The sequence below is a fragment of the Schistocerca nitens genome, chromosome 5 (genome assembly GCF_023898315.1).
Source record: "Schistocerca nitens isolate TAMUIC-IGC-003100 chromosome 5, iqSchNite1.1, whole genome shotgun sequence".
Taxonomy (NCBI): Eukaryota; Metazoa; Arthropoda; class Insecta; order Orthoptera; family Acrididae; genus Schistocerca; species Schistocerca nitens.
In genome coordinates this window covers 307,652,632-307,668,482 of record NC_064618.1, presented here as the reverse complement: position 1 = coordinate 307,668,482, position 15,851 = coordinate 307,652,632, and the positions used below count along the sequence as shown (strand labels likewise).

General features: G+C 39.2%; 1 protein-coding gene across 1 annotated transcript in view; it reads left to right on the top strand.

Moving 5' to 3' along the window:
• Nucleotides 1-15,851, top strand: part of LOC126259226 (uncharacterized) — a 74,775-nt gene that overhangs the window by 41,187 nt on the left and 17,737 nt on the right. Inside the window, exon 4 of the mRNA XM_049955840.1 lies at nucleotides 7,983-8,170. Within this exon, the coding sequence (XP_049811797.1) occupies nucleotides 7,983-8,170 (188 nt within the window). The remainder of the gene's footprint in view (nucleotides 1-7,982; nucleotides 8,171-15,851) is intronic.

The window sequence follows — 15,851 nt, the reverse complement described above, 5'->3', positions numbered from 1 at the left end:
ATAGGTGTTTGAAGACCTCGATTCACTGAGCCCATACCATTACAGATACTTATAACCAGCAAGTGGAATTGGAACATTTCCATACTGTGTTCCTGTAAAATGTATATTCATCTCAGTATATACAGAAAGTGCAACAAACATACAAATAACACAATAAGGAAGAGGATGGAGCTTTCAAGACAACAGCATACCTGCCATATACTAGAAATATTTCTCCAAAAATAGCCAGAGTACTAAGACGTAAGGTTAAAGTGCTCTTTCGTCCTTCATCAAAGATCTTTTGGAATAGTCAAAGACAACATAAAGCTGTGCAAGGCAGATGTTTATAGGATTCCATGTGAGTGTAGCAAGTCACATAGGGCAATCAACATGCACTTATTAGGAGTGGAACGTTTAACATCATGGGCATACTCATCTCCTCCAAGCCAGCGAATCTGTCATCACAACAGACTGTATATCTACTAGGCATTTGATGAAATATAATAAAACGAACATTGCTGTCCTTGCTTCAAAATTTTGGATCTCTGTTACTGGTGTATCAGTGGTAATATGAATGGAGCCATTAGCAACCATGAAGGCAGCCCTAACTGAGATAATGCATGGAATCCTGTAAGAAAAACTTCATGCTATGTATATACGGTGTCATCCTGCAAATTTACCATGTGAAGAGGATTGCTGTTATATCGATGAGGTTAGTTTTCGCCATGAAGGGCACTCTCAGCAGCGCACTTGCATCCGAAGTGCATATGCTTTAGCAGTGCGTGAGCAGTAACAACTGAGTACACCGTACGTCTGCTGGTGGAGTCTTAAATTGGAGAGCTCAGTGTACTTTCAACGTTCGGAGATGGGCAGAAGACTCTACACTAAAATACTGTGGCAGCTAGTTACTGACACCATGCAGTTTGCCTGAAATTTCGGGAACAAGAGGAAAGTTGATTTCATGTTGCCCAGAAAGCACTCACATCACGAGAGACCTGAATGATTTTGACAAGGATGTTTCGATACACATCATTGTAGACTTGTTTACAGATGAGTTATCATTATCATGCTCATAAATGCATGAGAATATTATATATAAAAATGGTGCTTTCTCAAATCAAGTAATTTTAAAAGACTTTGTTTTTAAATATAATAAAAGCAATTATGGAAGAAAATTTTTAATGGAACAAAGTAACATAGCAGGAACACAAGCCACATTTCTGAGTAAGATGACAAAATAAGGTGGTTCAACAATATTTTATCTTGATGAAATGTGGTTCGCCAAGTATCAGTCTAGGGAAACCTGCTGGAAAATGAGTAATCTTACTGGTGGTTTTAAAACTCCCGTAGGAAAAGTTCCATTGTTGTTCTTCATTTTGTTTTATTCCTGGAAGTAAACTTGTATTTAGGTTTAAAACAAGAGAGACAACCATTTGTAAATGAATGCTGTCACTTTCAAGAAGTGGTTCACTGAACAATTCATACCATACCGTCCGTTGAAATAAGTCATATGTAATGAACAATGCAAATTATCATTCATTTGTTACAGCTCATTAGTTTGAACAAATTATGCAGGAAAACTTGCATGTTAATGATGTCACACAATTTTGTGTTTTCTACCATATCACTACCTGTAAATCTGATTGAATTAATTAGGGCACAGGTTAGAGGCTATGTAACAGTTAAAAACAAAACATTCGAAATAGCAAATGCTGAATTACTTGTGCTTGATGCAATATAAAATGCAAGCCCTTCAGTGTGGGCATACTGAAAAACCTGCTGAAAACATTAAGGAAGAGGACTTTGAAAGAGAGTTGAAGATTAACAAGCCTGGAATCTGTAATTATAAATTTACAATCAAAGGACTCCTGAACAGAATAAGGTAATAGTAGCCCATAGGTTCTAAAATGCTTTAGTTAAAAAAAAAGGGGGGGGGGGGGCTTGCTGTTTCTCAAAGTACACTATGTGATCAAAAGTATCTGAACACCTGGCTGAAAATGACATAAGAGTTCGTGGCGCCCTCCATTGGTGATGCAGGAATTCAATATGTTGGCCCACCCTTAGCCTTGATAACAGCTTCCACTCGCAGGCATACATTCAATCAGGTACTGAAAGGTTTCTTGGGGAATGTTAGCCCATTCTTCATAGAGTGCTGCACTGAGGAGAGGCATGGATGTCTGTCGGTGCGGCCCGGCACAAAGTTGGCGTTCCAAAACATCCCAAAGGTGTTCTATAGGATTCAGGTCAGGATTCTGTGCAGATCAGTCCATTACAGGGATGTTATTGTCATGTAACCAATCCGCCACAGGCCGTGCATTATGACCGGGTGCTCGATCGTGTTGAAAGATGCGATCGCCATCCCTGAATGGAAACTTGCGTACAGGCATATGATACAGGTGACACCCAATCACCTGACCACATTCGAAGTTCGTGAGTTCCGCAGCGCGCCCCATTCTGCCGTCTCACGATCTCTAATGACTACTGGGGTTGCTGACATGGAGTACCTGGCGGTAGGTGGCAGCACAATGCATCTAATATGAAAAACTTATGTTTTTGGGGGTGTCTGGATACCCTTGATCACGAAGTGTATTTATTCCATAAGTGGTAAATAAGAATTTGGTAACCTTTGATGACTGGAAATTTGTATTCTAAGAAGTTTCCAGACATGCACTTCCAATGAGACACGTTTTATATTATTGAAAAAATTGTCTAAGGGGAAGCAATGATTGTGCATTGCTTTTTTACTTATTATTAGCCATTTACCTGCAGCCTTACCTGCACACTTGTATGTTGCATATATTGCACACATCTCCTCCCGCTCTCTCTGTCCATCTCCTCCTTCCCCTCTCCCTGTCTGTTTCATCCTTTCACCTCCCCCCTGCCCACCTCCTCCTACCCCCCTCTCCCTGAACGCCTACTGCTGCCCCCTCTTTATGTCCATCATTTCCTGCTCTCCTCTCTCTATCCGTCATTTCCTGCTCTCCTCTCTCTGTCCATCATTTCTTTCTCTCCTCTCTGTGTCCATCTCTTCCTCCCCCTCTCTCTTCCCACAGGACTTGCATTCAGGAGGACATCAGTTCAAACCAGCACTCGGCCGTCCTGATTTAGGTTTTCCATAATTTCCCCAAATCGCTTAAGGCGAATGATGGAATGGTTTCTACTCTCTGCATCCTTCTGTAATTCAAGCTTGTGCTCCATCTCCGATAACCTTGTCATCGACGGGACGTTAAACAGTAATCTCCTCCTCTCTCTTTGTGCCTCTTCCTCCCCCTCTCTCATACGCCTCTTCCTCCCCTCCCCTCTCTCTTCTGCCTCTTCCTCCCCCTCCCCCTCTCTTTTCTGCCTCTTCCTCCCCCTCCCCCTCTCTCTTCTGCCTCTTCCTCCCCCTCCCCCTCTCTTTTCAGGGTCTTCCTCCCCCCCCTCTCTTCTGCCTCTTTCTCAGCATTTCTCATTCTGCCCCTTTCTCCCTCTCTTTCTTTCCACATCCTCCTCCCCTCTATCTTTCCATCTCCTCTTCCCCACTCTGTCTGTCCTCTGCTCACCCCCCGCCCCTTTCTCTGTCCTTCTCCTCTTCCCCGTCACCATACATCTCCATCTCTCTATCCCTCCCCTCCGCATACTCAAAGGATCTTTTTTCCTCCCTTTCCAGTCAGAGGAATCCATGCCTGTAGTTTGTTGGTTTTATTAATGTTCACCCTGTGTTTGTGTGTGTGGGGGGGGGGGGGGTGCGTAAGGCCATTTTCCAATGTAATCTACACCATACTGAAGGGAGGAAACTCAGTCAAATGATGTTTGTATTAGTGATGCCTTTGTTGGAGGTGAATTCTTCATACAAAAAACAGAAAAAAGTTGTCAAAAGGACGTAGGTGAGAGTTTAGTGAACTGGTATGCCTCACTCAACATGACTTCTAAAAGTTTTGTTTCGGGACAAAAAGTATTCAAAAAGTCAGTGTTTTTAATTTCTGCGTGAAAGCATGTTGTTGTTGGACATGAACATTTGCAGTGATGAAGGCAATGAATGTTGAATGTTGCAATTAGAAGTGTTCCAATGATAATTTGGTTTTGAAACAAGGATGCAGTGTTTCAATATGATATTGCCCCACTATATCACCAGAGTTGTCACACATTTGTGAACTTCAGTACTTCCTCCCATGCAATCATTATATCCCACAAGGGATGCTTGCTTCCATTAATCTGTTCTAGATGATTTGTCCCCACACTTTGCCTGTGATCTCTGCCTGAATTTCAGCTGTTTTACTGCTATGTCAGAACATGATTTAATTTTATATTTTTCTTTACTTTTGAGCTTTGTAATCATACATATACCACGTATATGTTGGTCTGAACTGGAATACACTCAGAAAACACGGTACAGTGTTTTTCTTGTGGTTTCTGCTCTTGAAATATTGATACGTACAACGATGGAAATGAAAAGTGTTAGACCACAAAGCACCAGTTTGATATTTATCAAAGTATCTGGAAGATTTCATCATATAACTGCTTGTTAATGATCAAACTTTCAGTCCTCTTGAACATCATTCATGAAAAGCAGTATAAGGTGTGACCACCCACAGGAACGAACTAGAATATACTTAAAAATCACAGTACAATGTTTTTCATGTGGTCTTTGCTCTAGAAATATTGATATGTACACTGATGGAAATGCAAGTGTTACACATGAAGCATCAGTCTGACATTTATCAAACTATCTGGAATGTGGTCATCACATAACTGCTTGTTAATGATTGAACTTTCAGTCCACTTGGATGTCATTCATCAAAATCAGTAAGAGGTCTGAGTACCCCATATGAAAGAACACGCCCTTGTTTTTGTTGTACATCTGAAGTAAAGAGCCTCAAAAGATCATCTTGAGGAATTTCTTGTCATGCCTGAATCGCATGCTAAGCTCATGAAGATTGTTGGCTGAATGCTGGTATGAAAGCATATGCCTCGCATCTCAGACAATCTATATAGGTGACAAATCAAAGGACCAGGCAGGCCATTCGAGGGTCTGTACATTCATCAAGCCATTTATAGTGTGAACTACAATGGGTGGGTTCTTGCATTACCATGCTGGAATACCACATTTTGTACCATAGTCCCTGGTCATGGCAAAAGGGTTTACCATTCTTGCACATACTTACAATCAGTCATCTTCCCTTCAACAGTTACCAAATCAGTCCAGTTGTCATAACCAACACACGACACCAGGAGGTCGAGAGGCATAAGAGTCGAGAGTTGATGTCTCCTGTGACCTTTCACCAGGTCATCTATGAGCACATTAGCATTGATCTTAAGTGAGACTTAATGGAACAGCACAGAATGCCACTCATTGCCCCAGTTTACTCTGGCTCTACACCATGAAAAGCTCTACTACCTGCGATATGATGTCAGTGGTAAACAATGCATGGAAATTTGAGATCTCATTCCGACTTCGATTAATCCATTCTAGATGGTTCGTCTCTGCACTCTACCTGTAACCTCTGCTTGGGTTTCAGCTGTTATCAGCCATCTGTTTCTCAAAGCCATTTGAACTGTCTTACTATATTCTTATGGTGTAGTCCTTGTTTAAGAACCTGTTTCTATTCTTATTGGCACATTATCGTTCTGACTGTATCTTGTCACCATTTGTTATGCGGGCATTACATTGTTGCCAATTGTTTGTGCAGTCATTTGTAGTAGTGCTTTCTAAGTCTGAAAGATGATGATGAGCCGAGTCCACATATCCTTTGGACATTCTATGTTGTGATGTCCACCTTAAGTTGCAGTAATGGTGGACCTACCATGTAGCTTTCCTGTACCCACACCATTCCTCATCTGTAGGAATGGCTTTTTTTTCTCTGTACTGAAAGTTAACTCACGTAAGAATGAAAATTTAATCAGCATGTCCTACAGGCATGGAAATACAGTAGTATCTGTTTGGTAGTGTTTGGCCAAGATGTTCAAGGTGTCTAAATGTCCATTTCTATTAGTGTATTTGCATCATGAAAATACAATAAGGGTGGCATCTGACACCCACACGATTTGCTAATATGTATGGTGTTACAATAAAATACTGGGCAGATGTTATGAATTTTGAGTAACGCTGTGCGCATTTAATTTGATTATTGCATAAAGGAGATTAAAGCTGATAGTTCACTGCTGACCAAAACTTAAGAATATTTGGTTACGATGATCTTAGAACCGTAATAATGAATTTATAATAAATTTCTTGTATGATGCCTACCACCAAGGTGAAAAAAAAAAAAAAATCACAGTCTAATGATTTGAAGTACATTTCTCAATCAGCTGGAATCTGATTTGACTCTACTTCTTTAATTGGGTTTGTTGACAAGGTTTTTAAAATTTTTGTGGTAAAAGGGATTTCCCCCCCCCCCCCCAAAAAAAAAAAAAAAGAAAGAAAAGTGCAACACATGAAAAATATTATGTTTTCCTGTGCCATTTTTTCAGTTGTAAAAGAGTCTAGTAGAAAATTTTCAGCACAGAATGTTGACCTATGAACGTGCAATAACAGTGAAACGGCCAGACAGATCAAGGTCATTACAGTATAGTGTGCAGACATGGACTGAGCTGTAGACTCCCTGTTTTTGTCCCCTGTAAAGGAGAAGACTGATCAAAACTTCGTACAGAAGTTTTACTAAAACATTCTTTGTATTTGCTACAAAAAAACTTGATGATTTTAGTGACTCAAATATTGGACATAGTGTTTGCTGTTAATATTTCTATCTTTATAGATCGAGTTTTATACAGTTTTTTGAACCTGCAACTTCTTTTGAACCTATATCAGTATCAAAATAATATCACAGATTATAAAGGAATTTTATCTGGCTTCAAGATAAAGCTCCTAAAGTCATTCATTTAATGTCACATTTGTTTCCAGTTGCTTCTTGCATTATTTTGCAACTTGCTTTTCTATCAATACAATTCACATCCAAACAGTTGGTATGTTTCTTCACACCTTGGAGTATTTAAGTGACAGCCTGCTTCAGCTTGGTGTACACTAATGGTTTGTTTAAGCTAGGAATAGATTTTTGTGCATTCAAGTATGTCTCTAGGTGGTACTGCAATTTTGCTTCCATTAGGGTAACTAACGACCACCTATTCTGTTTTCTTGTAATTTTACAATTTTCTCAAGTGAATTTTCCTTTTGAAGCCCAATATCTGTTGGGCAGTAGAAATTTATTACCATCTTTGTTCAGTGATAAACTTTTTATTTTGCTGATAAGGTAATTTTAGTTTTTTTTTTTTTTTTACTTTCCTTTTGGAGATGGTTGTTTGTCATATTTGGACAATGCTTGCAGATTTATATAGAATATAAAAATCTTCAATTTCTCAGCATCAGAGGATTCACAGTCTGAAATCTTAAGTATTCCTCATGTAAATGGTGTTGTAAAAGTTTGTACAATAGGTAATCTGCATTTAGGTTTTCATTTCATGGCTCTGTTGATTTCAATAATGTACCTCCATAATAAGCAGCAGGATTTCCTGTCACCTGTGATGCGAGGTTGAATAGGCAGAATTTCTTTAAATCTCATAATTTACATGTCAAATGCTTACTATAATTTAAAAGAATAAAGAATGAAAATATTAGGTCATATTAGGATGAAAAGAGTGTGCCACAAAAAGTATTCACTTCTGTTCTCAACATAATGTTAATGTGATTATCTCCTACAGTGGCTACTGCTTTGATTGTAGACCTAGTACGCTTCCTTCCTTGATCTTATCCATTCTTTGCTGGAATAACAGCTAGCTAGGCATATCAATCTCTTCATTGTTTGCAATAAGACAAGAAATAAGCTTAGAGATTGTATTGCCAGATTTGAAATTCATAGTAAATCACAAATTCTTGTTTCCATTTATTAATGCAACATGAAGATGTGCTTAGCGAAGATTTGCATAAAAACTACTATATTCATTTGAAATTAGTTTATGATGTTGCCAAAACTGCATTTGTTTATAAGTCTATAAAAATTAGATTAGGACAGTCATGTTTGTTATTTCAGGCTGACAAAGGAGATTGCTCTGGATTGTGAAATGGTTGGAACTGATGACAAAACTGACATGGTTGCCAGAGTGAGCTTAGTTAATAAATTTGGAGACTGTGTGTACGATAAATACGTTGCTCCAACAGAAAAAGTTCATGATTATAGAACTTGGGTCAGCGGAATTCGACCAGAAAACCTGAAAAATGGTGAGTTTTTAAAGTATTTTACCCAGTTTTATTGCCATATGCCAGTGTGGAAGTTAGCACAGAAACAGCTAAGTGAAAAAATCTGTGCAGTTCGCAAGTTTGTTTATGTATGTTTGTGTGAGACCACATTTACAAGATTGGTGTGCCGATTATAAGTTCTAGATACACTTATTTTACTGTTCATGTCACTTCTGCATGAACTTTCATTGATTGTATTAATACCTGTTTGTATTGTCATATGTTGTGGAATTTCGAGCTTTCGTGACTGCTATAATAAACTCGTACTGTTATCTTTAATTTTAGGTTTAAACTTACTGTGCAGCTTTAAAGTTTCTGAGAACAGTAGGCGTATCCTCGTTCAATAAAATCGTTCTCTTAATTTCATTGTATAATTGCTTGGGAAATAGGTTATTTCTGAGAATTTCTGGGCACTTAAAAAACTATGTTTTTTTAAATTACTGGTATGAGTATTTTGGATATGTAACTTACTTTGTGGCGATCAGCATTTGCGGCTCACAGCTACTGCCGAAGAATACATTACACCTTATTTTCATTGTATATCAAAGCCAGTAAATGTGGTTTCTCTCTCTCTCTCTCTCTCTCTCTCTCTCTCTCTCTCTCTCTCTCTCTCCCCGAAAGCTACCGTTGTCCTGTGCATAACCTGCGAGTAATTCGTAGTAAATTGGCATTTGTGATTTAATTACTGTTGCAGGTCTTCTAACAAATGTATTGTGTTACATCTGGTTTTCCCTTAACCCTAGGATGCATGTACAGGGCCTCAGAGGCCCTTGTATGTCTTTATTTTTAAAAAAATTCTGTAATTTTTTGTTTGATTTCAAACTGCTTTCCAGTACTCTTTCACTAACACTGTGACATTCCTCCTATCAAGTCTGAACGAGATACCTTTGTAAGTTTTTTGTATAATTCAATACGTTTACCCATACACCATGAATGCATAAGCAGGGCTTCAGAAGCCCTCACACATTTGTAAATGTTCTTTAGCCTATATTGTCTTCAACATTTGTTTGGGAGCAGTTATTAATTCAACAATAACTGTAGTGGTATTTCCAGCAACAGGAGTGCCAACAGCAGCAGTAGCTGTAGTAGTAATGGTATAAGTAAAAAATAATACACACTACTTTCACGTATTGGCGATGTCGGTGTATTATTGATCTTTTTGCTATCAAATGTTTTATTATTGCATAGTATTGTTATCCTGTGCTGCTCTTGTAAGCCTCATTGTTACTGTAGTTTGTTTGTTGCTGCAAGGCCCATACGAGTATGACGCATTTAGTGCTGCTGCTGTTCAAGAGACACGCCTTTTGCTATGGCTTCGACATGCAAAGCAAGAGAGTCAGTACGTGCAAATGCAGCTAATTTTGAAAGTGTTGTGGCTCAGTGGTTTGAAGAAGATGATTCTTGCTAGGAAGGAAATGTTTTTGAAGATGCAAGTAGTGAAGAATCAGCCAATGAACCTGCAGATGTCAATATTGAGGCAGATGACAGTCCTTCCGATAATATTACTTCATCAGAGTCTGAAAATGAAGAACCACCACAAAAAGGTATAGAAGACCACACATACATTAGTCGGAATGGAACGATTTGGAAATTAGATCCTCCTGCAACTTTTAGTATGCCTGTCCATAATATCGTAAAGAAGGCACCTGGTCCAGCCCATGGTTTGAAAACCTGTGAACCTAAGGATGCCTGGGACTATTTCATCTCCAAGGAAATGCTAGAGGAAATCATCAAAAGCACAAATATTGAAGGCAGAAGAGTGGCTGCTTTACGTGGTGAAACGTGGAAAAACATTTCTCTTGCTGAAATGGAGGGTTTTCTTGGTCTTTTACTGCTTTCTGGTGTTGAGAAGAGTTGGGATGTCCTATTAGAGAATTATTCTTGGATGAAAAGGCAAATCCTACATATTAGAGAATTATTCTTGGATGAAAAGGCAAATCCTACATATAAGGCCACCATGTCAGTAAATAGATTCAAGGATATAAGAAGAATGATTAGATTTGATGACAGGCATACCCTTGTAGCTCGATCTGCAGATGACGAACTTGCAGCTGTTCGCTATGTATGGGAACTATTTCTTGACAAGTGTAGAAATAGAATGATTCCCAATGATTGGCTTACAGTTGATGAACAGCTAGTCCCATTCCGTGTAAGATGCAGCTTCACCCAGTATATGCCCTCTAAACCAGCCAAGTATGGCATAAAAATATTTTGGTTATGTGATGCTACATATGCATATGCTTTAGACGGAATTGTTTACACGGGAAGGAAGCCCCATGAACCTACTCAGAAAAATCTTGGATTGAATGTGGTGAAAGATCTTGCTAAAAGCATTGAAGGATCATCAAAAAATTATTACTGTTGACAACTTCTTTACTAGTGTGCAGCTGGCAGAAGAGATGCTTCAGAAGCAAATTACAATGGTGAGAACAATCAAACAAAATAAACCAGAAATTCCTAATGAGATGAAACCATCTGCCTCAAGAGCGATTCATTCCTCTTTGTTTGCATTTAGAGGTGACATTACAATGGTGAGTTATGTTCCCAAAAAGAAAAAGTCTGTAGTTCTCATTAGCACAATGCATCACAACAGAAACATTGATGAAACTCATGCAAAAAAAAACCCAGATATAATAAATTTCCGTAACTCTACGAAGGGTGGAGTAGATCAAATGGATCAGACAATTCGTTATTACACTTGCAAGAAACAAACAAGAAGATGGCCATTTGCATTATGGATGAATATGATGGACGTCGCAGCAATGAACAGTGAAATTTTATTTTCCGCCCAACATGTGACATACCATAGTGGAAGAAGTGATAAAAGGCATTTGTTCCTAAGAGATTTAGCAGAGGAAATGGTAAGACCACTAATGGAACTTCGTATTCAGATCCCTAATCTACCAAAGAAAATCGTTGATGCCATGCAAAGATGTGGTGTTCAAAAAGATATCGTACTGCCGAACCAACTTCCTGTTTCAGGAAAAAGAAGAAGATGCAATTACTGTCCATATAATAAACACAAGAAAAGTGCTATGACATGCATTAAGTGTAAAACCAGCATTTGTAAGGAACATAGTGGCGTTCTTTGTGCTTCTTGTTTGTCACATGTTGAAAACTAAGAAAAATGCAATTTTATGTGAACAATGAATAATAACGTTTTGTCAAAATATTGCCTATTTACATAATATTGTGAATAATGAGTAAGTTTTAATTGAAGAAATTGGTTGTAATACATGTTATAAAATGTAAACTGCAACTTAACAGTGAATTAATAAAATTATTTGTATATGTTTTATGTAAATGGATGTAACTAATAAAAATTCACTCTTAGAGTTTTTTTAAAAAAATCAATAAAATGTTAATTAGGCCCACCAGATCCTGTTACTATATCTTAGGAATCTTTCAATATGACAATAAGTTTGACAGAAATAAATTTAACTCCAAAGAATGATTATATGAAAAGAGGAAAATTTTAAATTAGGGCAGGGCTTTGGAGGCCCTGCATATGCATCCATGTGTGTTTCCAGCACTATGCATCCTAGGGTTAAAGAAGTGTAGCCCTACATATTATCTACATTTATCACAAATTAATTCTGTTTTCAAGTTTGCTAACAGCTATAATTAACGTCAAAAAATTTTAGGAGACTAGTAATTTTTACCATAATCTTTTGTACTGCTTTGATAGAAATCTCATTTTGTGTGCTTGCTTCAATTCTTATAGGGAATTTGCATCTTTTTAGTTCAACAGGTTAGAAGATAATCAGTGGGCTTAATTTAAATTTATCATTAGTGAAAATGTAGCCCCACTGTGAATACTGTTCTCAAACATGGCTGAGTTGGTTGATGTTCTTAAGCAACTGGAAATCACCCTGACTACTGCCAAACTATTGGGAGCTGCTGTGAATTGGTATGTTGGAAGAGCTCCCAAGAGTTTTGTATCTGTGATATTGGTACCAGAGATACCTCAACTACTATCCTTTCCTGTGGATCCTCCCTCCTCTGCAGAAAGTACAGGATCTGTCATTACTGCCCACTTGACTGCAAGTTGCATGTCATTGGTAGATATAGGCATCCTGTACGGGGTGGAGGGGACTAGGGTGTTGTACCGATCCCCCTAACCAACAAGTTTGAGGTGCTGCCTTTCACTGAAACCGAAAACTGAGTCAGTGGGACTCACTTCAGCTGTTTTGTGGAAACCTGTTTTCTCCAGTGGCAGAAGGAGGCAAACATAAAACAGTAGGGATCTATTAATCGTCGGCAGTTCAGACATACAGTGAGTGATGGTACCCATTTGGAAAATGGCAGCAAGGGACAGGAAAGGACACGAGGTACACTCAGTGTCTATGCCTGTGGGCCTCATTCAACAATTTTGAACAGACTATTCCAGCTGCCATTGAGGGGACAGGGTGTAGGCAGTTGCAGATAGTAGTGCATGTTGAAGCAAATGATGCATGTCGTCCCAAATGATGCATGTTGTTTGGACTCCAAGGTCATACTTGGATCGTTCCAGCGACTGGCAGAGAAGCATTATGCATGGAGTTTCAATGAAGCTCAAAATCTGCATTATTATCCCCAGAACTGATTGTGGCTCATTGGTTCCCAGTCGTGTGCGAAGGCTCTGTGACAAGCTAGGCTGTGACTTCCTGTACTTGGGCTATAGATTTGAGAACTGTAGGGTCCTCCTAAATGGATGAGGTGTGCACTACACATCAGAGGCTGCTACTCAGGTAGTTGACTGTGTTGGGTGCACACAATGCTTTTTAGATTAGGCAACTCTCCTTCCAATCCTGATAATGATAGCTGTAGGAAACACTGAAGTATCAGTGTAAGTTCGAAAGAAATGACTCCAGCAATTGAGAGTTCTGAAATCTTGATGATTAACTGCTGAAGCATTCACAACAGAGTGCCAGAGTTAAAAAAGCCTTCCTGAGGAGCAGTGAAGCTCACATAATACTAGGTACAGAAAGCTGCATGAAACCTGAAGTTGATAGCATGGAGATTTTTGCAGAAAATTAAAGTGTGTATCAAAAGCATAGGCAAATGGGAAGTGGAGGTGGTGTATATTGTCACTGTAGAGAAGAAACTCAAATCCACTGAGAAGACTCAGTACCAGGGGTGAGCATGAAACAATAATCGGATCCTTCTATGTCCACTGGACTCATATCCTGATGTAACTGAAAACTTTAGAGAGAATCTCGGTTCACTTGTTCTTAAGTTCCCCAGCAGTACTGTAATTATTGGTGGAGACATTGATCATCCAACAAATAATTGGGAGAATGACAGTTTTGTTAGTGGTGGGTGTGATAAGATATTCTGTGAAATATTACTAAATGCCTTCTCTGAAAACTATATGGAACATATAGTTTGGAACCCCACTCATGATGGAAATATATTTGATCTAATGGCAATGAATAGACCTGATCTCTTCGAGAATGTCCTCATTGGAAGTGGTATCAGTGACCATGACACAGTTGTGGCAGCAATGGTTACCTAAGTACAATGGACAACTAAAACAAGCTGAAAGAGGTATATGTTCAGTAAACCTGATAAAAAAAATTAAGAGTGTCACACTTTAACGAGAAACTTGAAACTTTCAGCACTTGGGAGCCTGTAGAGGTACTATGGCTCAGGTTTAAAAGAATAGTTCACCATGCACTGGATAGATACATACCCAGTAGAACAATTCAAAATGGAAGAGGCACTCCATGGTATGCAGTCACGGTAAAGATACTGCTGAAGAAACAGAGATTACTGAACAATAGTTGTAAAACAAAGTGTAAGGCTATAGATAGAGAGATGCTGAATGAAACACATTTGGCTGTCAAGAGAGCTTTGTGTCATGCCTTCAATGGCTACTGTAGCAGAGTTTTGTCAAATAATCTTTCACAAAACCCAAAGAAATTCTGGTCATAAGTAAAGGTTAAATGTTAAATATTAAAAAATAAGTTGTGTACTTCACAAAACGAAAACCTGTAGTATCCTAAGACAATAATATCAATGAGTCACTGTTGGACTCGGCCAACTATTACGAACATCTGGATGTAATGCTTCGCAGGGATATGAAATGGAATGATCACGTAGGCTCAATCATGAGTGAAGCAGGTGGTAGACTTCAGTTTAATGGTAGAATACTGGGGGAAATACAGTCAGTCTACAAAGGAGATTGCTTACAAATCACTTGTGCGACCAGTTCTAGAATATTGAATAGGAATTTGCGTGTGTGTGTGTGTGTGTGACCCGTGCCAAATAGGAAAAACAGGGTGTATTGAATGTATACAGAGAATGGCAGCACAAATGGTCACAGGTTTGTTTGATCCGTGTGAGAGTGCCACAGAGATAGTGAAGGAATTGAACTGGGACCCTTGAAGATAGACATCTCTTTACAAAGTTTCAAGAACCGGCTTTAAATGGCGACTAGTAATACTCGACAACCCCCTACACATTGCTCACGTATGGATCGTGAGGGTAAGATTAGAATAATTATTGCATGCACAGAAGCATTCAAACAATCATTCTTCCTGCACTCCATATGTGACTGGAACGGGAAGAAACCTTAGTAACTGGTACAATGGGACATACCCTCTGTCATGTACTTCAAGGATGGTAGTTTTCAGAGTAGTGCTGTAGGATGTAGATTGACATTTTGCCATCCTTAGTAAATTTATGAAACATCTACTTGCAACATATATGTTGATTAGGGAGCAGATATGATGAAGCATAATTTTTATTGATTGTAAATTAACTTCTTGGCAAGTGTGACTTTCATGGCAATTTAACACTGAGTGTAGTCTGCCAGTCTCATTTTAATCTCAGAGCTATTAGCATTTTTACCAATACATCACATATATCTGTATCTAAGCTGAACAGTATTTTTTAAGGCAATCTCCCCCCCCCCCCCCCCCCCCCCCCACACACACACACACACAGTGTTGCATCTCTGAATTATGTACAGTATTTTTTAGGCAATTGCCCCAGCACACACACACACACACACACACACACACACACACACACAGAAGCTTTTCTGTATAATGCAGTTGGAGACTGTCATTATAACAGATCCTTCAATGCTGCAATGCTCTTGGCCTGAGTTTCAGCAAGCATGTACCCCACAGTTACCTCCACTCTTGTCCGCATGCCTCTCACTTCACTCATTCTAGGCTCACACTCTCTTCTCTGTTGTCTCTCTCTTCCTCTGTTCCTCCATGTCTTCATGTGCCACACACAACCCCTTGTGCCTGTGCTAGGGCAAGTTGAGCATTGCCACATTTGTACTTCCTTTCATCATTGCCTCTCCCTTCCAGCCAAATGCCTCTCCCTTCCAGCCATCAGTTGCCCTTCCTCCCCCCCTCCCCCCTCCCACCACCGCCACCACCATGACCACCACCACCATGACCACCACCACTTCCCACCCTCTCCACTCCTATCTTCTCTCACCCATTCCACCTGACTCAACTTTTCACTGTAGTCAAGGTTCAGCACTAGGACAATGTAGCTGTGTGTGTGTGTGTGTGTGTGTTTTGTGTTAGCTATCTCTGAAGATTGTCTGCAAGCTGAGCAATGTTTTCAGTCTTGCATATGCGCCACTCCGTGCCTCAACTGTAAAGAGGGTGTTTACTAACAGTTCTTCCATTATTTTAATCAAATGTAGATAGACAAC